General features: G+C 47.3%; 9 protein-coding genes across 9 annotated transcripts; 6 read left to right on the top strand and 3 right to left on the bottom strand.

Moving 5' to 3' along the window:
* The first annotated feature begins 27 nt into the window (after nucleotides 1-27).
* Nucleotides 28-855, top strand: BO88DRAFT_197042 (uncharacterized protein). The gene is made up of 4 exons (XM_025701841.1): nucleotides 28-84; nucleotides 144-399; nucleotides 453-505; nucleotides 551-855. Exons 1-4 carry the CDS (start codon nucleotides 64-66, stop codon nucleotides 755-757), a joined length of 537 nt encoding a protein of 178 aa, XP_025557487.1. The 5' UTR covers nucleotides 28-63; the 3' UTR covers nucleotides 758-855.
* A 928-nt stretch (nucleotides 856-1,783) lies between these two features.
* Nucleotides 1,784-1,954, bottom strand: BO88DRAFT_352646 (uncharacterized protein; the record flags this gene model as incomplete). Its single annotated transcript, XM_025703600.1, has 1 exon — nucleotides 1,784-1,954. A coding segment is annotated over one exon (171 nt), but the record flags the coding sequence as incomplete, so codon positions are not given.
* A 5,126-nt stretch (nucleotides 1,955-7,080) lies between these two features.
* Nucleotides 7,081-8,141, top strand: BO88DRAFT_352636 (kinase-like protein; the record flags this gene model as incomplete). Its single annotated transcript, XM_025703598.1, has 2 exons — nucleotides 7,081-7,953; nucleotides 8,013-8,141. 2 exons carry the CDS (start codon nucleotides 7,081-7,083, stop codon nucleotides 8,139-8,141), a joined length of 1,002 nt encoding a protein of 333 aa, XP_025557485.1.
* Nucleotides 8,142-8,562: 421 nt separating this feature from the next.
* Nucleotides 8,563-10,694, top strand: BO88DRAFT_408992 (cation:proton antiporter). The gene is made up of 7 exons (XM_025707845.1): nucleotides 8,563-8,688; nucleotides 8,747-8,953; nucleotides 9,011-9,136; nucleotides 9,192-9,242; nucleotides 9,345-9,465; nucleotides 9,525-10,059; nucleotides 10,117-10,694. Exons 1-7 carry the CDS (start codon nucleotides 8,652-8,654, stop codon nucleotides 10,552-10,554), a joined length of 1,515 nt encoding a protein of 504 aa, XP_025557484.1. The 5' UTR covers nucleotides 8,563-8,651; the 3' UTR covers nucleotides 10,555-10,694.
* Nucleotides 10,695-14,273: 3,579 nt separating this feature from the next.
* BO88DRAFT_447484 (arabinan endo-1,5-alpha-L-arabinosidase) lies at nucleotides 14,274-15,684 on the bottom strand (the record flags this gene model as incomplete). Its single annotated transcript, XM_025710377.1, has 3 exons — nucleotides 14,274-14,804; nucleotides 14,875-15,355; nucleotides 15,428-15,684. The coding sequence occupies 3 exons, from the start codon at nucleotides 15,682-15,684 to the stop codon at nucleotides 14,583-14,585; spliced, it is 960 nt and encodes a 319-aa protein (XP_025557483.1). The 3' UTR covers nucleotides 14,274-14,582.
* A 3,842-nt stretch (nucleotides 15,685-19,526) lies between these two features.
* BO88DRAFT_352637 (uncharacterized protein) lies at nucleotides 19,527-19,967 on the top strand (the record flags this gene model as incomplete). Its single annotated transcript, XM_025703599.1, has 1 exon — nucleotides 19,527-19,967. The coding sequence occupies one exon, from the start codon at nucleotides 19,527-19,529 to the stop codon at nucleotides 19,965-19,967; it is 441 nt and encodes a 146-aa protein (XP_025557482.1).
* Nucleotides 19,968-20,457: 490 nt separating this feature from the next.
* On the top strand, nucleotides 20,458-20,844 carry BO88DRAFT_352690 (uncharacterized protein; the record flags this gene model as incomplete). The annotated part of the gene is made up of 1 exon (XM_025703604.1): nucleotides 20,458-20,844. A coding segment is annotated over one exon (387 nt), but the record flags the coding sequence as incomplete, so codon positions are not given.
* Nucleotides 20,845-21,073: 229 nt separating this feature from the next.
* On the top strand, nucleotides 21,074-21,681 carry BO88DRAFT_475824 (glycoside hydrolase; the record flags this gene model as incomplete). Its single annotated transcript, XM_025711899.1, has 3 exons — nucleotides 21,074-21,128; nucleotides 21,163-21,239; nucleotides 21,303-21,681. The coding sequence occupies 3 exons, from the start codon at nucleotides 21,074-21,076 to the stop codon at nucleotides 21,525-21,527; spliced, it is 357 nt and encodes a 118-aa protein (XP_025557480.1). The 3' UTR covers nucleotides 21,528-21,681.
* A 696-nt stretch (nucleotides 21,682-22,377) lies between these two features.
* Nucleotides 22,378-23,145, bottom strand: BO88DRAFT_458724 (cation-transporting P-type ATPase PCA1; the record flags this gene model as incomplete). Its single annotated transcript, XM_025711065.1, has 3 exons — nucleotides 22,378-22,502; nucleotides 22,558-22,831; nucleotides 22,885-23,145. 3 exons carry the CDS (start codon nucleotides 23,143-23,145, stop codon nucleotides 22,378-22,380), a joined length of 660 nt encoding a protein of 219 aa, XP_025557479.1.
* Between the last annotated feature and the right edge of the window lie 403 nt (nucleotides 23,146-23,548).

Raw genomic sequence — 23,548 nt, 5'->3', positions numbered from 1 at the left:
CGAAGAGACGCAACAATGCAAGATGAAGCCAGCCACCTGTTTCTTTAACATCCTGTGACGCTTATGGAAGACGAAACCTCTCAGGCCCGTATCTCCCCCCAAAAGACCTTCATAGACTTAGGATAACAGTTCTCTTAGGAAAGATTATCGGCTACTGCCTCATAGGTGTCGTTCCTGCCCTCTTGTGCATGTTTATTATCATCTTGAGGTTACAATCACGCCGACGAGCTCGCCGCGAGTCCACCTCTCCGAACAACAGCACTCTCAATGCCCCAGGCTCTTATAGGGGAAGACAGAGAAAAACACTCTCCAAGGCTGCGTTGGAAGAGATTCCCATGTACAAGGCTGGGGATTTCAACACACCAAGAATGACCAGCGGTAGCTCTGATGTCGAAAGGGGTAAGGATCCGAGGCCAGTCGAACAAGCAGCAACCAGGTTAACAATAAATCAGGTCAGGATATCTCCGACCAAGTTCGTGTATCGTGGAGGCCAGATAGCTCAGTGGTATGTTACTCATATATATAGTATTATCATGCTAATTCATATTAGCCTTGCTTGTCGTCGGAGATTAACCTGACTTGTGCTGTGTGCGCCGAAGCCTGTACAAGAGGCCAGCTCATACGAGACCTCCCTTGCCATCATCAATACCATGCTGAATGTATCGATGGTTGGCTGATTAACATATCAGGATCTTGCCCCCTGTGGTATGTTTTGGGCGCGGATGATTTTATTCCCCGAGTAATCGGTTCTGACTAGGTCATCTTAGCCGCATGGATCTAAGGAATCGTCGAAGTCAAGAGAATAATAGCCACCAAACTAGCAACATAAGTGATAATCCTGTCCGACCTCAACAAGCTGTTATCGCGCAGCATCCATACTCAAGATAGATCGTTCAATACAGGAGCCCACGTTAAGAAGAACTCTGGGTGCGATCACAGACCATTGCAAGCCATGATAGGTTACTATAATAAGGTTTGGGTGCAAGAAGTTGATCATTGGCAGAGGAGCTTTTGCACGAATACCACACCGTATAACCTGCCAAGTTCAGTCATGTATAGTTATTTGAAGAAAAGAGCCGTTGGGGGGCTCGGTCAACGATTGACTTATGCCCTTTCTTAAATTTGAAGGTACAGCCTCCAGCAGCAATATGAAATAACTGCCACTAAGATAACAGCCACCATTCGCCCACTAGAACTCCTCGGCCGACATCCTCTGCTGTCGATAGAGGAAGCCATGCCATACTCCACAGTGCATAGAGATCCGAAACGGCGTGGGTGTAGCGAACATTGTTGTTTCACGGATCTAATGCGGTTTGACTGCCATGGCGGTTGCTGGTTCTAATTATGATGGTGTAAATCTTAGTGCTCCATATGTCAATGTCGACTCTCCGCCACGTAGATGGTCATACATTTTCCTTTTGAATGAATGTTAAAATGGAGAAAAGACAGGAGTCCATATCTTGTCGATGATCCATCAGTGGTATACTAATCATACTAATGAAAGCAAACTGGGAGTGGTACGAAGAGCGCAACCTCAGCTACTGAGTGTTTCTCAAAACCTGGATCAGGATATCCTGTATTACATGGCCTGACCTATGCGCCCATACAAATTCTCCAGTGTTAAATATAAGATCGCCACATTCCTGCCAAGATGATTGAGTTAAGGCTGCAGAATTTCTACCGCTCATACATCCACCCGAAGTGTCGTTGAGAGTCCAGGAAGATCAAGATTGGTATGAATGCGGTTACCATCGTCACTGAATACGGGAATATTGCAGGATGTCTATCTGGCGTACGTGGGAATGTGAGACAGATCACCAGTACCAATGATTATCACTCGAGCCGGTCCGAAGGAAGGGGGTATATTCGAGAGAACCGGGGTGTTGTGCAGCTGGCTTGACAAGGAACGAACAAACTTCTTAAAGCAGGAGCATTTAAAATGTCTGACTGTAATCCAGGATCAGCACCTCTCGGAGGATAAAGTCTCGCGCAATAGAATTAGTGCAGAAGAACGACAATAACCGTATGCACCCCAGCCTTAGACGCGACCACATCTCGAGGCCGACTGACGTTCCCATGTGAAGATAGGATATTGAAATCTTTGGCCTCAGCGAGGGTTTCGGTGTCGGAAAGTGTATGTCGAGACCTTAGAAAAGACTGTCATTTTCTGCTATGTGTAATGTGCGGTAACCGCAAATTTTGATGCAGTCAAGCAGTCCGTAGGTAGTCATTGATACATCATTAGACCATTTTGGTATAAGATACCGGCATAATAACGTCCATTCCATGAGATCTCAGTATCTGAATTAGCAGAGTCCTCTAACAGCTGCTGGAATCAATAATCGTGCATTGGTGCTGCTCTATCATGTGACGTTTTATTTGGCGTCATCCGTTACGTTGATGTTTTATATAATCCTCTCGCCTTGGGTCGATTGTAGACTACGAGGCCACTAGACTAGCTGCGGAATTCGTGGGTTGGTCCAGTAGTGATATTTAACCTCGATCGATATGCAGGGTGCCACTATCCATATGTACATCCCACAATCACCGTAAACTATTAGTTTTTTAACGAACTTGGAGCCTTGTCAAGGCCTTTGGTAGCCGGTGCCTGGAGTTGTGGGGTTTGTGGTGTACGTAGACCTCGCCAAAAGGCGGGTTGGGTTGGGTTTGCATTTTCTGAACCCGCCCACGGGTTACCCAGGCTGGGCTTCGGTCCCCAACCCGCCCAAGGTGTTGAAGTGAGAATAGATTGATTGATTGATTGTTGATTACGTGGGGAGTTATCTTTTACAAGGGCGGGATAGCACATATTTATGTCGGGCCCCATCCCTGCCATAAGGTTCACCCACCATGATACTCATCACAGCCACCATGATATTCAATACGGGCTTTGGCGAGCTCTAGGTGTACGTGTACCGCCCTCGTGACTCGCGACATTGAAATCTCTTGTAATGCCTCAGCACAGTCCAGTACTGCCCCTAGGACGCTACTGTCCTACGGAACATTTTATAACTTACATACCTTACCTTCGTTTGCTCCTCCCAGCATCTCAAAAATATTTTTGAACGGCCCTTCAATAATTTATTGGCCTAGCCCCTTGAGCCGCAGGAAGTTAATCAATCCTCCCGGTGCATGCCGTATTTGTGCCTGATGTATATCTCGGCCGCGAGATCAAGGAGAAAGATCAAGGTAACTCATACAGCACCATGGTTGCAGGTCAGAAGTATTAACCAGTTATCTGAAATGCTAATGCATGTCTTGGGTCCGATACGCTTGTAAGCCAGATCTAGAAGATATGCAAAGTCTGTAACAAGGACAGCGTTCTTACAGACATAGCATGCGAAAACATAAACATAGATGCTACGTGGGATCTTCCGTCGGAGTATATACTTAGCCATAACAGGCAAGAAGGTTAAGGTCATAGAGACAAAGAGGATGAAGATAGAGAAAACGCGGGCTCTCTATAAGACTGTTATTTATCATTTTCTGAAACTGTATAGTGTGTCTCCTTTGCTGGCAGTGTGGAGCTTTATGGCAGAAGTGTTGAGGATAGTCATGGTGGACCCAATAAGAGGAGTGCTGAAGTAGAAGACTGGGGAATAGTGTTGACTGGAAAGAAAATTGCTAAAAATAATCTGTCATCCCCTAGCATGATCGGTGTGGATTTTGAAGTGCAACTGAAGGCAATAGTGATACCTAGGGTGAGTACCTGGACTGATGTTGTACGGTTGCGCGGATCTTAATTGTCATTCCTTCTTTTCCATCCTATTCTGAGCAGAGTGGGCATCTTCCAAACTGTCTGAGCTGGCCTCCTTGGCCAGATTGTAGTTGGCATGGCGTACTGGAATCACCTCGTGAATATTTATTTTCTAAGCAGATTGGGAGAGCGCATTTCTTTTTCTGGGTTATATTGCTCCAATTTTGTCATCTCTAAAGGTTCGCCAATGCCTACCGCGAGGTATCCTTAAGGGGTAATACCTATTTTAGGAGGTCCTGGCGCTCGGGTCGATCTCCTGAAGGCAACATTGTTGCTCACCATGCACTGTGCTGCAACAGGTATCAGCCCTGACAATCTCCAAGGGGGTTTCCTAATCTTCTTTTCATGTTGTTTACAGGGCACTCAGGGTTGCTGACTCGGTGGCACAATAGATGTGCTTTCGCCCGTCAAACAAGACGTACTATGATTCGCTGCAGCGCGATTGCCACGTACACTGTTCCATTTGATATATGTAATAGGTAACCGAGAAGACCAAAAAGCCCGTTGGCAGTATTCATGCTTTTCCTTGATTGCTGATGTGCATAAGATCGATTTTTCGGTGATTATTCTACCTTGATGACTCCCTTTGATGCCAGACTTGGCGGTTAAGCCGCGAACACCTATCAGAGTGACCGAGGAACGAGAGGCTCTGTTTCTGCTGCAATAATCAGTGGGCTTCTTCTTTCTCGCACGACATCATGCCATTTTATTCTCATGTAGCTATGCTTCCATCATGTACGGTCCTGCGGCGTTGAACTGATTCCGAGTGCGAGAGTGGGGTTGCAGTGCTATGAGACTGTTGGAGCAAGTCAACCGGAGTGACCGCCGGGTTTTGAGTCGAGCTGTTGCTGAACGCATCTGATATGGTTCTCGGAAGATGGTACCCCGCCTTCCTAAAGGTATCGCAAGTCCGCGTATAACCTATTTGGTAAGTTAGATATTGTGGCGGAATGCTCTTCAAGGCACATACTATACTGCAAATAACTAAAAACCAAACAATGACGTCAAGTACCTCTGAAAGACGTTGAGCATCGGCACGGACTTCACCGTCCACCGTGATATTACTTAGCGACTCTCGGCAGACGGAAAGATAAAAGACAGCGCCGACGCCAATAGGACCAAAGAAGCCCACGAACGCCGCTTGAGTCAGTTTTTCAATTTGATGGATACTTCAATGCATTGCGAGAATAGGAGGCATTCGCCTTATGAGCAGAATCAGAACGCCGAGGAACACCGGCGGTAGAGTGGAAAAAGCGAATTTGTAGCGGGGCAACAAATTCGCGGATAGGGTTCCCGGTCTTGATTATCCTCCTTATTCCCCTTCATGTATGGGCTTTTCATAAGTGGTTCAGCGAGCAGGAGTTGGATGTTCTTGACGACACAGCGGACAATAGTGCTGTCGTTGGTAGCTGGGCGGCCCTCCCAAGTTCCCGTATCAGACAGCGACCGGCCATGAGGGTTTGGAGCGCAGGTATGCCGAGCAACATGCTGGCGTTCCCACGCCAGAGAGCGGGAAGCATCACTGGTTAAGTACTAGCAGGTCGTTATATCTCAGATTACACATTACTGCACTAGACTCCAGGCGGTCTATTGCATTCCTTGCTCATCAAGTACGTGAAGGCTGTTAGTCTGCGGTTAGGTTCCCATAACTCATAGACTGCGGTGGATTGCCCATATAATATCGCTCTGCTGCGACATATAGTATTTTCCTAGACTCCCATCCAGCAAAACACGATAACTTCAAAACCAGTGATTCGCGATCTCATTTATGATGGCGTTATCATTTATGCCATTTGTGACACCGTCGTTTACTAGTGCAATATCATATCCATCCCCGCGGAGCTGGACTTTCCGTAAGAATGGCTGACCTGAGAGTCATTCAATTCTAGATGGTCGGTGCATGTTATAGTGCACGTCGCAACGTAGTCGTTCTATCCGTCTTCATCCACCGTGAGCCCCTGGCTTCTAAGATTCGGCTTCTGTCCACAGGATTGGACGGCCTGTGTGATTCCGTCAACAGTTTGTGAACGAACCTAGCGCCGAATGAACAGCGTTACGTACGCTTTTGGGCTTACTACGATATACACTTAACCTTCATTGTCTCACTAACTAAGCTTGATATGAATGTCGCCGAGGATCACGGCCGCCAGGGCTCCCCTGATCAAATGCACTAAACAGGTGCGACTGTGACTCCATACTTAAGGCGTGTCCTGTTCAAAAGCGCCTCTTCCTCTGCGTATCTTTTCCTGAGTTGCGCTCAAACTTGCGGCCAAGGAGTATCTGTTCGGTATGAATACTAACAATAAGATGGACATACATCATCAAGATCGTACTGAGGACTTTTTCGAAAAGTTTCGTCAGTGGTTATTAACAGTCGTTTGATGTCAGTACACCCAGCCACCCTGTTCTTTCGTCAAGGAAATAATTATCAATGACAAATCAAGATACAAACCGGTGCTGCTAGAGCTGTGTTGACATAACTACTTAACATTATTGATGGCTGCGATGGGCTCCAGGAGTCTCAGATAAAGGCGCTTACAAAAGGTGGACATTTTAACCTGCTGATTTATGCAACGATATTTATTCTGTGGCTGTGAACTGTTAAGCATCAGTCAATTATAATCTTTTAATTTTTCTTCAGTGGACCGAACAGTATTATTTAAATATTAATGACTTATTGCTCTCTTCAATCATTTTCGATGATCATCGAATAGAATAGGCACGACAAATCGTGCTCAGCATTCAACTAGGCTATGAAGCTGTTGGCATGTTGTAATCGAATATTAAGTCTCGCCTCGCCCATGAGTAGTGTACGTAATGCCAAGAATCATACTCATGGTATTTAGGTCTTTCAGTTTGGATAAAAGTGGGACTCTGCGCCGTCTGACGTAGATGATAACCATGACATTCATGAGCCCTCGTCCTCACTCTTTCGTATCAATTACACTGCATACTTCCTGATAATCGACACCATACCGCTTCCCATAGGAGGCTCGCTATATACCAATGACATTCTGCAATCTGTGTTGCCTTGCAAAGGGATGCTTAAGTGTTTCCGGCTCTTGGTGCAGCAGTTGCTCAGGCAGGCAGGTTCTCTGAACCCTCAGAAAGAACTGGAGCCTAGAGAGGACAGTGACCGGCTCTTAACGAGACACACGGTCTTGCGTCAAGAATGGCCGCAGTCTATACGTGAGCTTCCACCATTTGCAGAGAAAAGGCGGAAGCTTCTCCCCATACGAGATAGATTTATCCAGGAAAATGGGGAGCATAGCCATCACTTAACTTGCGTGCAGCCGAAAAGGCGTAGCTGGACAAACGGCCGCATGCTAAGATGGTTGCGATGCGCCGGTGGGCGTGAATGTTCCAACGGTGTCAGACTGCTACAAGAATGGAAGCAGTGGGCAGAAAGTTGCCCGGGCGGCTGGCCAGTCGAGAGCGACAAACTGGCAATGGTTACACAAAAATACGGGCAGATCGAGGAAATTATAGGAATTGGCTCCCACGGTGCGGTGCTGATGTCACATAAGACTGGAGGAACCTGCAAGCCGCAGCCCAACCGCTGCTACGCTCTGAAAATTTTTTCGCAAGGGCAGGAGCCAATGCAGTACGATCATCGCAGACGAGTGATAGCAAAGTTCCCAATTGGATACTTTCTGCATCACCCGCATATTATCAAAACATTCGATCTCCTACCTGTGGGCTACGGGAACCTATGCGCCTGCATGGAATACTGCTCCGGCGGAGATCTACATTCCCTGATCGTTGCCTCTCGTCAACTTCTGCCAGAGGAGTCTGATTGCTTCTTCAAGCAGCTGGTGTGCGGTGTTCTGTATCTTCATAAGATGCATATCGCTCACCGTGATTTAAAGCCCGAAAATCTTCTCCTCACCGATCGCGGCTGTCTCAAGATCTCCGACTTTGGAAATGCAGAGTGCTTTCGCATTCCTCGAGAGGACCGAGTACATATGAGCAGCAGACGTCGTGGTTCGGCACCTTACATCTCTCCGGAGCAGTATCTCGAAGAGCCATTCGATCCAAGGAAAACAGATATATGGGCTGCGGCTATTGTTTACATCGCAATGCGAGCAGGAAGGAATCCCTGGAATTCAGCGACTGATCGGGACGAATGCTTTAGGGACTACCTCGAGGAGCGAAGGGTTGGGAAGTATAACTTCCTGATCAGAGAGATATCCCATGTTAGGGTTTCCCCTTGTCACTTCAGATTTGCCTAGACACTAACTTGCCCAATCTCTAGGAACATAGCTGCGAATTGCTACATTCTATGCTAAGTATCGATGCTGCGCATCGACCCGGAGCATCCGAGTTACTTTCCTCACAGTGGCTCCAGGAGATTCGTTGCTGTCAGGCTGCGAGGTCGGGGTAATAAGATGTACGTTACGCGGTTACGGTACAACCCCCCTTTCTTCGAAATTGACGAGTCACTGGGGATCATTGGGAGATCTCGGATAATGGCGCCCGTTGCCACATAAGAATCCCAAGTTTCACGCGCACACGAAGGACGCTCCCAAAAGAAAAGCCGGAGTCACAACCGAGGGTAAACGTGGGCGGAACTGGATGGACCCGACTGAGTCTAGGCGCCCAGACGCCCAGATTCAACGTCATCCATCGTAAGTGCCAAGACCGAGTGCCAAGAGTGGATCTCCCACCCTGCACCAATCACCGCCATATGTGCTTTCTGGTTCCGGTCAAGACCTTGAGAGGTTAGGTAGTATCTAGTCGAAGGCTCTTGGTGGCCGTAAAACTTTTCAATGTAGCTGGAGGGTCCTTTCTTTTAAAAGATGGGCAAGCAATTGTTCGCCAGGTACATTGATTCTGTTGGGTAACATTTCTCTCGCAGTCCTTATCGATCGACTAGTACCTGATTAGTCAAGCTATGGCAGGCAGCTTTTTCCCATATCACGAGCCAGGGAGTATGTTTCAAAGATAATTCGCCATACCGAACCACAAGCTTACATTATTATTGTACAGTTGTACAAATCTTGATCATCATCTCCTTCTTTTTCATCTTATCTTTGTCGGAATGGGCATCCGCTAAGATTATCCGTGCGGGCATCATTGGTCAAATTGCAGTTGGCATTGTGTATGGGAAACCCCTTGCCGATATTCTCGAAGACGATTGGGAGACAACATTTCTTGCCCTGGGATATGTAGGCTTGATCCTTATTATATTTGAAGGTAAGTATTTACCTGCCATGGGGCATCCGTACAAGTGATAACGAAATCCTATGATAGGAGGTCTTAGCGCTCGCATTGACCTTTTGAAGGCAAACTTGGTGCCGAGCATGCTCGGTGCTGCCACGGGTGTCTGCTTTCCTATAGGCCTATCTTACCTCCTTCTTTATCTCGGATTTGGATATGGTGAGACTTGGCTGATCTGCGGAATATACGCCTGAAAGCTTACCTGCACGCATAGGTGCTGTCGAAACCTTTATTATCGGGGCAGCCCTATCGGCTACGTCGTTAGGTAAGATTTTTGGCTTACACTCTGAGAATATCGTCTCCTTTACTTTCCCTTTCATCGTCAAGGTCCTTTTCAGAGGCGTGTGTACTTACTCCAAATACGTAGGCACGACGTTCGCGGTCATTTCTTCAGCTTCCGGTACTGTAGATCTCGCCCAGACACGGGTTGGCTCCGTTTTGATTAGCGCAGCTGTTATCGACGACGTTGTCGGCCTGGTTATGGCTAGGTCAGCTTACCACTTATCCGTCGTCAAAACTATCCCAGCAGGCAATTGACTTAAAGCAGCGTCATAGGAAAATTAGGTCAGCTCGAGGGCGGCAACGACGTGAATCTTGGCTGGCTTATTGGACGTCCAATAGTGGCATCAATTGCGATGGCAACCGCCACGCCAATTGTGACAAAGTTCTTTTTCGCCCCGATCTTCCGGCGGTATATTGAGGATTACTTTGCACGATATGATCATATATCTAATATTATATTGATGATCCTATCTCTGTCTGCATTTATAAGCATTGCAGCATACACCGGCACATCAGTTCTCTTTGGTGCATTCTTAGCCGGGACATTTCTTACATATATACCGAGCAAGCATCCAGAGGGACCCTTTGTCGTTATGAGCCGTGAAGAGGGAGAGCGCTTCGCAGATAAGAGTCCTACGTTTGTGCACACTTTCGAGAGATACCTCATGGATATTCAAAAGTATCTCATGGAGCCACTATTCTTCGCGAGTATCGGGTTTGCCATTCCTTTTGTGCAGCTCTGGACGGGTAAACGGATATGGAGGGGCGTCATTTTCACACTTCTCATGGTGTTCGGAAAGGTAAGACAGTCTTGCCCTGTATATCCACATCCTCATCATTCCACTAACACGGCCTAGCTTATCGTTGGGGTATGGCTACCACTATGGACTTGGTGCCCTTTTAATTCGCTATTCCGGCGAATTAAAGTCTGCAGCCCGAGGAAGAGCAGTGCTGGGGGAGAAGTTCATACGACCCAAGGGAGTGAGGAGAAGAGAAGGAAACCGGGGACCATCTGGCTTTCGGCAATGTTGCTGGGCTCCGCCATGGTAGCTCGGGGTGAAATTGGTCTGTTAATTGTTGAGATCGGGTACAATGAGACAGCGTATGTCAGCGAGGATGGTTTTATTACGGCGGTCTGGGCAATCTTGCTCAATACCATCCTTGGGCCCGCAACGGTGGGTATTCTTGTCAAATTCTACGGCAAGCGTATAGGAAACGGCGAATGGGGTTTACAAGATTCTGTGGCACCGGGAGAGGGGTCACACATTAGCTCTCAAGTTGTATCATCAGCATGAACAATATTGGACTACTCCCGCGTGACAATATAAACATTCGTCTTCCAAGGTCTCCTGTCCACTACCTGTCACCTTTTACGTAGTTGACACGTATATTCCGCATATATTCACTAGAACAAGACGTGGGGAAAGGAAATTTGGGTACTTATCTTCACACCTGTGCCAAAAGACGGTGACGCGACCAATCCTCTACAAGTCATCTCGTATTGTGGGCAGTCGGTGAAAAGTCCCGCACTTTTGCCAAGCACCACTTTTCGTGGTTTCGGTCTCCAGAAGGCTTGGCAAAGCAAAGTTGCCCCATTGATTAAGCCAGGCTACAGCTCGTCGGAGCTGGGTCCCTTATTTGAGGATCGTATATAGAGCGGGGTTGACTGAATGGCCAAGAAAAGCGAAAGCTCGGCGCAAATTCTTTAACCTCCTTTAAGCAGCCGATAGATTATCGATCCTTTAGATGGCCAGGAAGGCTTGTGTCTGGCTAAAACCGCGGTTGCCTTCGCTGCTACGCGAACGGTCGGGGTGAGAGACATAGTTCGCCCGTTCGTTTTGACAGGTTTTCATCCTGCTTCTCCGTTGACCAGCATTATCATACGCTTCATCCTGAATAGGGTTGACGAAGTCGTAGGCGACCGTCTCTTTCTCATCGAATAGGTGGTGAAAGCCGGTTGAGATACCGAACAGCGGTCTATTATGAGACACAGCCCGAGAGATGCATGCCCTGCATACCAGGGGTAAGGCTACCGGGGCCGATGAGAAAGTGGTGCAAAGGAATTTTCCAGGTGCGCAGGGTCGAGTAATCAATAAGACCGTCTTCCTTGGGAATAGGTACGCGCTATGAGAATCTGCGGGGCAGTGGTATTTGTTTACGGACTAAAGTTGCCCCAGCTGCTAGTGTGGTGCTCCTAATCAGGTAAAGAGCTTCATTACCGCTTGGAATCCAAGTGCACAGCCTGTAAAGTCAGCTTCATGCACATCCCATCAGAGCCAGGAAGCTTTCGTGCTACACCAACCTGTCACCCAATCATTGTCTGACTTGAACCATTAGAAAATATTGCTACCTTCTGATGTGATTTCTTGCGTCGTACCCTTCGCTAGTCCTTTAATGGAGTAATAAGGCTCCAATTCCACGTCCATTTGAGGCCAAGTCAGCACAACCAGTTCAAGTGATGATCGAGGCCATCGTACAAATGGCAGTCTGTTCAAGTAGGGGTTTCAGCAGGTTGGATTATTGGAGCTCCTTTAAATATGAAGAGCTCGTTCTGACCTGCTCCCACTAAAGGATTTGCTAACGGTTCAGGAGGTGCCTCTAAGGGTGAGCGACCAAGCTTTATATTATTATGTTCCCTTAAGGTTGGGCAGGATGCAGCCTTCACAATCCAGGCCGGGAATACTTTCCGCTCTTTCTACCAAGAGTAGCCTGTCGAGGATTATTACATGACTCCTGCATCGCAAAAACCTGTGCAACGGTATCCTGATATCTCTCCTGAGATCTGCGTTTACTGTACCAGTGCGGACCTCCTCTTCCTTTGCCCAGGGATTGGGATGTCACGCGGATTTTCTGCCGTGAGATCGTGGGTCCAGATACATACCCAAAGTCGGTACATAATTAACGTCGACGGTATAAGAGAGCGCAGTCGATTGTCGGCTCTCACTGCAGTAGTCGGTTCATCGTTCAACGGGAAGTGTGTGAATAAAACGATCCGCGATCTTTCAGATTAACGGCCAAGCGTCTAAGGTCCAAAGCCCTCCATAGGTTGTATTGCCGCAGGGCTCGCCGCTGTTCCGATCCTATTTCTCTTCAACGCAGACCTTGTACAACGATAAATCAGGAGCCGAGGAGGACTACTTTCATTCGTGGATGACTTTACCGCGCGGGTGGCTGGAAAAACTACGTAAAGTAATCGGGAAGGCATTGATGCAATTGTCAATAAAGCACGGCTGGGAGAAAAGGGGCGGCGCGACGTTCGAAGAACATAAAACAGTCATCAAACACTTCGCGTAAGGCTTACAATTCAGACCATAGGCCTTCCACTATCGCTGGGCAAACCGTTGAGCTCAAAGACTATGTCAAGATCCTGGAGGTTCTTATGGACGCGAAACTCAAGTACTCGCAGGAGGGCAGCATCCGTAGGCTTGGAGGCAGCGATGTAGCTTCGGCGACTTCGCGGCCTATTCCCGGCAACCGCACAACAGCTATCCACATCAACACTTGCAGGGATAAGGCATTTGGGACGATTAAACGAATCCAGTGGGTGGGAGCGCAGGCAATTGTAGGAACCATTCTCACAGTTGCAACCAGCGTAGCAGAGGCAGAGGCTCACATTGCCACTGTGCAACACTGTTTCTAGAAACGGGCCGAAAAACTGTGAACGGACCTCCACACTCTCCCAGAAACAAGCCTTTTCGCAGAGATACAGATCGGATAAAATATTCAGCAGTTTCCACCGTCTGTCGCTGTACGAGGTAGCGGGCGCACTGAAAGCATTGAGATAGAGACAGTGGAAACTATTAATCTGTTCACATTAGCACCATGGGAGACATGTATGCAGACGGACCGATAGATGGTACCGGGCGGATCAATACAAGTCGTGGTCAGTGCGGAACGACCTTGTATAATTTGAGGTGGCGATCGAGAAGAAGCCACCTCGATATTGAAACCTGAATCTGAAGTCCTTCTCCGTGACATTAGGTGCAATATCAGGGCAAAATCCATTCTCCGCGGAACTAGCAGCAATGGCACACGCATTGAGTGCCCTATCGGGACTGAAACAGTATAGTCACGCTACTCAAGAGCAACAAAGGGGCCGCACTTGCACTGGGATACCTGTGGCAACAATCGGGTCAGGAACATCTTTCATTAATATACAAGATGATTAGAAGACCGCGACGAAGGAACGGAAACAGGATGACGATCCGCTGGGTCCCCACCAGCGAGCATAACAAACTGAAGGGCCTCGCTAAGTTGTAGGCCAGGGCAGCTACCCGAGAAGACGCCATGCCACCCACACAACCTCCCAAGATGATATCAACCATTCTCAATATCGCACGATCCCAACAAATCACCAGCAAACGGCTGCCGGAGGAAGTGGGAACATGTGAGAAGAGTAGATGCGGCCCTCCCGGGCAAAACACATCCCGACAATTGTACGATCGTTTATCATGGAAAGAAGTGAGCGTGCTGGCTCGGCTCCGGATGGGCATGGTGCGATAAACGGGTATTTCTACCAGACCAAAGTTGTGCAGACGGATCAATGTGCATGTGGCCAAGCAAGAGAGACCGTAGAGCACTTTCTCTGTCGATTCCTCTTTCAATGTTGGAAATGGATGGCTTCAATGTATCAACACCTACCGAGGCAACATATCCTTCTTCCTGGGACTAGAAATCCCTTCAAATGGTCAACACTGGCCCCAAAACTTAGAAGCAGTACGAGCCTTCACACGGTTTAACCATACAGATAATTAGAAGTCCGCCCCTCTTCCCGACCTAATTCACACCAACGGCCTCGGGCCAAACACGGTAGGCGCGTTTCAGCTGCGGAAGACAAGATGTTGAACACTTGAAGAAGCGCCTTCAATGCAGCCTACTAACATGATTACCACCCCACGAGATTCCGCTACGATATCGACTGATGAGACGCCAGATGCTATTTGAGAAAGGGTATCGGCCTTCAGGAGATAAGGCACAGCTTAAGAAAGGTGTTAGTCGATTAGTGGTAGTTGCCCTTTTAGCTTGACCGCCGGGCATTAATATGTTGAATGTCTCTCTCTCTGTGTGTATAAATGTGCACGTATGTGCGTGGGAGACCTGAAAGGCACTCTCCCAGATACCAAGGGAAAGCGATCGCAAGGTCTGGAGTAAATCTGGGAAGTGCGACGTTGATATCGACGTCGGATTGTTGTTGTGTAAAGCATATCAAGCACCGCAATTATGCCAAGAACTTGTTTTGCTTCCCTGTGACCTCAACCACCACTATATACAAATAGCCCTCTCGTTCCCGGGCAAAATTCCAAGGACGCACAAAGACCGCAGCTTACACGGAAGGCCACCCGTCAGACCAGTTAATGACGTTCCAACCAAATTGCTTATCACCATCAGCATAACCGACCTCAGTGTTGATGTAGTGGTAGTAAAGGATAGTCCCGTATTCCGGATCATCGAAAACACCCTGACCGCCAGGTCCATAAATATTATCATGGCTCTTCAAGACGAGAGAGCCGCCACTCGCCTGGCAATCATTGCCATCTTTATCGACCTATTTTTTACAATTATATGTTAGCGTAGGAACAAATGGAGAATAGGACATCACGCAGAGAAACACTTACAAATCCTCCAGTAGCTGTGGTGCTGCGACAAACCATAATCTTGTACTCCTCACCAGCAGCAGGGCGATTGGTATCGTAGCCACAGCATGCACCTGACGAGAAGAAGAGATAGAAATAGCTGCCATACTGATACATGAACGCCCCTTCCTCGGAGTGGTCGCTCGTAACATTGAAGGCGATGTTGTAAGCAGCGCTGCCGGCGGTCTTGGTGCCTGCAGAATTCATCTTGACTTGATAGATGTCATTGTAGAAAGAGCCGAAGTTCATGTAAAAAGTTCCGTCGGCCTTGATAAGGTTAGGATCAATGGCATTGTACAGTTTTCCACTATTAGAGGCAACACCAATTGACCCGTGATCGTTCCAGCTGTTGAGGTCCATGGTGGTAGAGATGGCGAGACCGATGGCGGACGACTGGGAGCCGAAGGTAGAAACCGCATAGAACAGGTAGTAGGTTCCGTATATGTAATGAACATCAGGGGGCCTATTGCAGAACTTTAGCGATATGGGACGGAATATAGCATAGTGCAGGACCAGGATAGAGGAACTCACCCACAAATCTGTGTTACCAGCCAGATTTATCTTTGATCCGCTAGGGAGAACAGAACCGACACCTTCCCAGGGACCATGCAATGAATCGGAGGTGGCGTAAGTGATTTCGCCACCGGTAGAGAAGCGGAAGTACTTTCCGTCAGACACTCGACGCAGAAGTCCAGGGTCACTGATGATGCACAAACCCGAGCAAAGCTCGGGGTTGGTGAAGGAATAAGTCAGACTAGGAAGAATGGCAAGCGTTGTAAGTGAGAAGAACATCATGGCCTGAAGAAGATGGAAGATAATTTGGAAACCAGAGAAGCAGTGAGGGCCGTTCCTGATTTATGTAGAGCATAGGACATTCAGTCTAAAAGAGGAAAATGATTAGCAGATGAGACGTCTCTCCTGAGCGTCCACATCATTAACCATCGACTGCACTATATCAGTGGGGAACCTCCAGGTGGAGTACACCCGAAGTAGCTGTCCCGTCTTACCAACTTGCAATTTGTGGACGATAGCAACTAGGCTAGCCCATCGATTTAAGCCAAGTAGAGATGGCTCATGATCTTTCGTCGCAACTACCCAATATGATCAGATTAAATGCGAAGGAACGGGCACCACTAGGGCCCGAGTATTCACTATTCTTAAGACAGGGTCGTTGAGTACTGTTGCATGCTCGATTTTTGTTCAAACCCAATTCCGACTGCATTTGTCCGCAATGGCGAGCATTGCTCGGTACAATCATAGTTCCGGACGTCCCAGAAAAGTCATTGTGTGAGTAGGAAGCGCCGGCATTAGTGCTTACTTACTACTGCATCATCTTTTAACCGAGGATGCATTTGATATCTGGGATATTCGAAGGGGCCACACAGAGTACAGGGAAATAAAGGGGTAGAATTACGCTGCTCAGTGCGTTCTCAAAGCGAGTCCCAGAGGCTTAAACGCCCCCTTTGAGGGTAAAGCAACCGTAGCACCGAAGCCATCTATTTTCTGTAACATCCTAATTATTCTAGTCCTCGGCAATTGTTAGGGTGCCTTTCCCGAGGATACTTCATTTTCTGACTGGTGCTACCATAAATTGGAAGAACCCGGTGTCCATGAAGCGCACGGTCTTTACTAGTGTGGTTTGGAATATAATCTGCCCGTACACATAAGACCAATTCGCTCCGAGCTTGTTTCAGCCCGAAACCAGTGTGTGGTATGGGTATTCGGGAAGTGGGAAGAAGATTCCGTTGAATCCAGTACCCACGGGAAATGTCGGTCCTGCATGGCAAGTGTGCTATGCACTACTGACCGACGAACGATGCCCGCGTAAAATTCAGCCGTGTGTCGTGCTCACATAGCCTCAATATTAACTTCGAACGGTGACTGTGGGCTACGCTGAAAGAGCCCAACAACCAGCGGACATGCGAGTTGTTGATAAAATATGGGATAGAACAACCTGAAATGTGTAATAACACCTCGGAAGTTGACGGAATACGAGCATACGAGCCCATATCGATCAATAAAAACGCCAGCTTACGTTGGCCTTGAACCACAATAATGCCAAGAACTCTTTGGCTCTTTCAGTGGATCTTGGGCTTAGAGCAGCCCACACATAGGGCTGACTTTTTTTCAGCATGGCGTGCCTACAGGCTAGAACCCCAAACTCGAAACATTGGCCATTATGTTCCAGCCGGCTTGGGTGATTGGCACCGAAACTGCCTGGCGAAAATATGCCGGTTAATATCGCTAATGCCTCGCTAATATTGAACATTTCTCTGGGTGCCTATTTCACGGCATCCCCCATTTTGTGCAGTGAGGAAACTCCATGATTGAGGTCGAGCCTTGAGTGGTTTGTGATGAGTGTGGCGCAGGGTAAATTAACCAGCTTAGCCTCGGCCTCCGTTCAGTGTACGAATATTGTTGGAAACGTACCCTGTATAGCAATTTTGGGGCGTGTTTTCGTGCGAAGAAAACAAGACAGCAGAGTTTTCCATAAGAAAGAGCGAAGCTCTTTACAGATGTCTTCCCATAGCTATGCCTTATTTCAACGCCCAACTTGACTGCTCCTGTTTCTATTATACTATGCAGGGATTTAGTGACACTTCGCGCGGGAATTAATTTCCTCACTTTGAGAAACAAGCGTCCAAAATAATGGGTATCTAATAAGAGGATACATCTTGCGGCGACGACGTCGCTCATATTGACAATCTTCGCGAGAACAGATCTACTGTTATGATGTTAAGTGAACTAGAAGACGGCAGATGGGCTGCCCAAAACGGCCGCAGTCCACGCCGTTTTGGCCGTCAATTTGCCACACCTTCGGCCACTCTCCCCCGTGCACTTATTATGTCCACGCACCGCCAAGCACCGATTGTCGACCCACCCAAACCTCATTTGTCCGCAGTGCAGTATACCTCAAGGCACACACTTCTTCGACCGCGGATCAACTTCCCCAAAATGAATTAGTGGCGCTATCCGTAGCGAAATCTCTTGGTGGGACACAAGCGCTATGACTAGTTGAGTTAACTATCAGGGGTCCGTAACATCTAGTTAGGAATAGCACCGTATAAGTAGGAATTACTTGAAAAAAACTACCCTGCCAGCACCCCTACCTGCTGAATTACTTAACTAGATACTAATATTCGATTCGTTAATTAGATTTTAATTATCTAATTCATCGTAATAAACAATTCGTTCTCGTATAGTTCAACTATGTCCCCAAGCATTACCTCAATCATCTTAGCCAGGAATGTTACTTAGCAAATTTGAAGTCAATTTAATATGACAGAATGCTGGAATATAATTCTAATTTTTAGTATAGAAGGTAGAATACTTTAACTTCAGGGGACACAGGAACCATTTAGTTCAGGTAGGCAGGGCATCTAATACTGAGAAATATTTGTTGAATTAGCCGCAGGGGGAGCAGGGAAAGAATTATCTCATACAAAAAACTCATTCATTTGGGCACACAATTAATAATTACCTGATATCGCCTAGAAGCAGCGGCTTGGGCCGCCTCTAGCACCTCAGGCTAGCTGTGGGGTCCGTTTGACAATGCCATAATGTCCGAAAAGCATCACATACTTTCTTGAGCACGTCTGTTGTGTATGGCCGGACCGCCAATTATCATACTCATGGCTAATGCATTGAGCGGTCGCCATGTGATGGATATATACGCAAGTTTAACATCCTCATAGCAGAATTGGCAGCTTAAACAAATCTGTTGTCTATTTCGGACAACGCTTTACTGCGCCAGCTTATTTGCTTTCCTAAAAAGCTTGGCTCGCAAGATAACTTTTGCCTAACGAGCTTGCGCTTCATAGCTGTCTAAGGCATACTGAGTCTCCTTGACGAGTGCAATTTGGTCGGCGAAACACGATACATTTCATTTCACTAATTGGTACACCCACTTTCGATATTAATATCCGGTTGTAGTGGGGTCCAGGCACAGAGCTACCCAACCGATACAAAGAATTTCCAAAGCTACTGGAGAGAAAATGTTTGGTGTAATAGTCAGTTATCCTGCAGCTGCTGAAGTCCAGAAGCCAATTGAGTGTAACACTGCCAGTAATTATGGGTCATCGGCTATATACCAAATCCTTCTCACTTGCCAGTACCAAACATTAGTCCTAAACAAACTACAGCTATGCCACTGCTCAACCCAGTTCATGGGCGCATATAGGCAAAGTCCGAACACCTTGGGATACTAACCCACTAAACAAATACTAGTTCCTGCCCCCATTCTTGGCGAGATAGATGAGGAAACTACTACCTGTGCCGAATTATTCAGGCAGCCCTTTACTCAGCGTGGGTCCCAGGTGCATTGAGTCTGGTGGCCGAAGGTATATAAACCATGAAGATAGCCACGAGTTAAATTGGAAAATAACCTACTTCATTTTGTTCTTCAAGGAGCAAAGGAACCCATCCTTCAGACACCGAGGCCGAGAAAAGTGGGTGAAAAACGAAAGTCAACAACAGGCAAGTCTTGATCTCTCTCTTTCTACTTTTTCCCCTTTCTACGTATCTTTATTCAGCATACATTACTGGAGCTCACAGAGGTCGTAGAGGATCTCTCAAGCTAACATAAGAAAGCGTATAGGTTGAAAAATCCACGAGGCACAGCTGAAGTCAACAAGATGCATCTTCCGAGCCTCGCCCTTCTAGCCGCGACAGCTCCGACCGCTTTGGCATGCACTTTCGGGATCCAATTTCGCTATATTCGTGGAGGTGGCGCTTCGGAACTCCAGTGTATAGGTTTTGCATATGACAGTAACAATCCGGACATCATAAACGATGTTAAGGATGCCTATTCCAACATCGCATGTGGCGGCGGTTGCACCAACCTTGACTTCAAAGGAAAGACATACCGATTTTGTTTTGACCACGCCGCTAACCTGGACATCCAAGGAGATGCTTCTGTTCAACGTGTTGATGGTGGTGTCAAGGTCAATATTGTGCCTGATGGGGAGAAGAAGGTAGATAGATTTACTGCCGGCCTCGGCAGTGTTGTTACGCACGCCTTCTACCGGTCTAATATTGGGTGCCCGAGTGGTGGAGTCAAGGAATATGGGAGGTAGAGTCTGTATCGTATATATATAATGATACATGACTGGCCGAAATAGACCAAGTGCTGTCAACTATACCAACTTTCTTTGACATCAATATTGCTAGATCTGGCCGTCTGCTCGGGACTTTTATGCTACATTTTACCATACAAAGAAAAGAAACCGACTTAATTAATTGGATATGATGAGAGTCACTACGAAACATGTGCATAAGCCGTCTCTTCGGTCAGCAGCCCCGTCTGCACTTCGGCATGTTGGTCTGTTTACATGACTCCTTTTTAGACGATATATTTCCAGCCATTCATAGCTTCTACACTCACTACTATTATGGCCGATTTTGATTGGTTCTGATACTGACATATATATTTTGCTGGCCTACGAATTTACAAGGTAAAAAATGCGTAATAAATCTCCATTGGTGCTTCGATTTAACATTTCTTATCAATAACTCCAGAACTTGCTGTCTTTGTCCCTTCTTATACTTGCACCTCATGCCTAGTAGCCATCCCAGCGGTTTGAAGGACTGGAAGCTTTACATTACCTCAGAGAAATAGGAGGTAATTCTGTCAACAATATTGTGGTTGCAGGTGACTCAGCCGGTGGAAATCTAGCACTAGGAATTGTCTCTCATATCTTGCTTCCACACCCTGATATAAGTGTGGCATTTGCTCCGAAGGAGTCATTGTCTGGGCCACTGCAACTATGCCCTTGGGCCACTTTCTTCCGGAAGCGGGATTTCATTGAGAGAAATAAATTCAAGGACTCTATTGCACTTATTCCTAGCAGCTGCTACGTTCAGTGTTTTCTCGGTGGCAAGCCCTCGAATAACTACAACGAACCTCTTTCAAGTCATGGAATCCGGATCATGAGAGCTGATGAAATGTCCTGACCGACTAAAAGTGTTGGGTTGGATGTTAGCAATGTGAGGGGCTAAAACATCCACTTGTGCTCTTCTCTCGCGAATAGAGCAGCGAGGCTACAAACCATGCGTCATTTCTCTTCGCCGGTCTGGTTAGAAATAGATAAATATTACTTCTGAATCTCGGGAGATTTCAGAGGAAAGAACCGAGGAAACTCGCAGCCGAGGCTGGAAATTGTGTACGGAATCCTTATGATCCATGGCGGTTTCAGCTTTTACTCTCTTTTCTTTTGGGATCTTATTCTTTCTAAGGAGTATGTGTCTTTCAAATGCTGTAGGTGGGAGTAGCTCCACGTCTCCAAAAAGACGACACGGGAGCCGACCCAAGCCCTAGTTATAGATCCATTGCCTACTCTGTCAACTGGGTAAGATATCTTTGATATAATGCAAAGGACGCATAGCAGGGAACTGACAAACTATCCACCTAGGGAATTTATGATCGCAAGTTTGATCCGCAAGACCTTCCCGTTGAGAGGCTTACTCATGTCCTCTATGCATTCGCAGATGTGCAAAACGATACTGGAGATGTGTATCTTTCTGATACCTATGCAGACTTGAAGAAGCATTACCCCGGTGATTCCTGGTCTGAAGCAGGTAATAATGCGCCTTCTGCTTCCCATCCAAAGACAAAGAGTGCCTTCCCTCAGCTCTAGCGTGTTTTGGCGCGCTAAACCTTTGATTTAGGGCATTGAGGACGTCCGTTTCGAGAAGAAATGATACAATACCTGACTGCTGATTTAATAACGTGCGCTGTAAAATGACCTGAAGCCAGATTACGCAACGCCAAAAGTATGGTGTAACCCGAATCTCGTGCGAGAAGGACGGATCCGTCGCTTCGTATGTACAAGACTAGACTTTGCATGGCTTTTATAGTGTCCTTGCAGGGATTTACTGCCTTTGTTTCAGCATTGATATTTTAGTAATCATTTAAAGACTTTATGTTTAGGTAAGCTTGCATAAAATTTAAGCACACAGAATCTTACCGAAGGTCGTGGAATTGCTTCTCTGCTAGGCTTGTTTACTCACATTCTTGAATCTTGATAGATACTCAAATCTACCTCGCATAACTGTTAATACAGTTGAAGCACTTCGTTCCTGATATAGAAATGGAAAATATCTCACATTTTGATCGTTGTTTGGGAACCCCTCACGGCGGGATCTCTTTATGTGAGAGTTGCTAAACAAGAGATCAAACACGTGGTCCTTGAATCCACTGAACAAATGTACAATAGTTGACTAACGACTTGCACAGCGTTGCAAGGCTGCGTGTTTAAACGAATAATCACACTTAAATGAATGACTTAGAATTTGACTCTACATCACTTGATGCTAAGTCAACGACTCTCGATAACGACGGAATTGCAGCAAAATGAGACTGCGAGCCGAGCTTGAATATGAGTAAGAGCTGTCCCATCCCGTCTTCAGAACGACGTTTTGAATTACGTACGTTGAGGAGAGTTTGTGTAATCAGCCGGTATCACTCGTACAATGATTGCTCTGTGCCTAGATCTTCGGCCAGCGTAGAAGCAACGCAGCGGCAATTACTGGTAACACACTCACCAATTCTCCTAGTCCCGCAAACTGTGGAGAAATTCTCGCATCGACAAAAGCACCCGCAACGAGAAGGACTGCAAAGGAGTTGTACACGAAGCTCCAAGCGAAATTGAACTTGATGCGGTGGACAGATTCCCGACTGGAGTCCATCATGGTGGGGATGCCAGCCAGAGAAGGCCGCATGAGATACCACATCCGCGGCGTATTGCGCGACATCTGTGCCTTCGTTCATGCGGACGCCGATCGTAGCCTGCGCGAGAGCAACGGCGTCGTTGGTGCCATCGCCGCAGAAAACAACAACCGGTTCCTTGCGGTCCGCACCTGTACCAAGGAGCATCTGGATATAATCCCTCTTGTCGGCGGGCGAGCTTTGAGAACGAACATTATTTCCAGGAATGCTAAGCTTGGACGCTATGTCTGAACAGCTCCGTCATCGTCCCCAGAAACCACGTGTACCGAGACACCACGCTTCTGCAAGGTCTCAATCGTCCCCGCAGCGTCAGGTTGAAGCTCATCCTCAAGAGCAAAGACCGCATGTAAGGCATTGTCTATAGAAAAGCAGAAAACAGTGTATCCTTGAGCAAGCATTGGTTGGACAAGTTCATGTTCCGATAAATCCAGCCAGCGAGAATTGCCTGCTTGGAGTCTCCGGCCGCCCACGGTGGTCTCGACACCTTTACCAGTAAAGCTCTTGGGCTCAGGAACGGTTAGGGCCATAACCCCAGTATCCTGGAGGTAAGCAGCCACAGAAACCGAGACTGGGTGTCGACTGTTTTCGATGAGGCCTAGAAGAAGCGGGAGCTTGTCTTGGTCAACGCAGTTCTTCGCGACAACAGATAGCCTTCCCCGGGTCAAGGTCCCAGTCTAATCAAACACGACGTGCGATGTTTTATGAGCAACTTCAATAGCATCTGCAGACTTGAAGATGATACCTTTTTCCGCCACCACTCCGCTAGCAATTACAATGACCATAGGTACGGCCAGTCCGATAGCGCAGGGGCAAGAGCATAAATGCCTCTCTCACTCTTGATCTGCACGACCATGGCTTAACATAGCCTCGCACTGGATGTGTTTTATCTCTGGTCATACTGAGATAATGTGACCGGAGATATCAACACGT

Source organism: Aspergillus vadensis (genome assembly GCF_003184925.1).
Source record: "Aspergillus vadensis CBS 113365 unplaced genomic scaffold BO88scaffold_37, whole genome shotgun sequence".
NCBI lineage: Eukaryota > Fungi > Ascomycota > Eurotiomycetes > Eurotiales > Aspergillaceae > Aspergillus > Aspergillus vadensis.
This window is presented reverse-complemented; position numbering and strand designations above follow the sequence as displayed.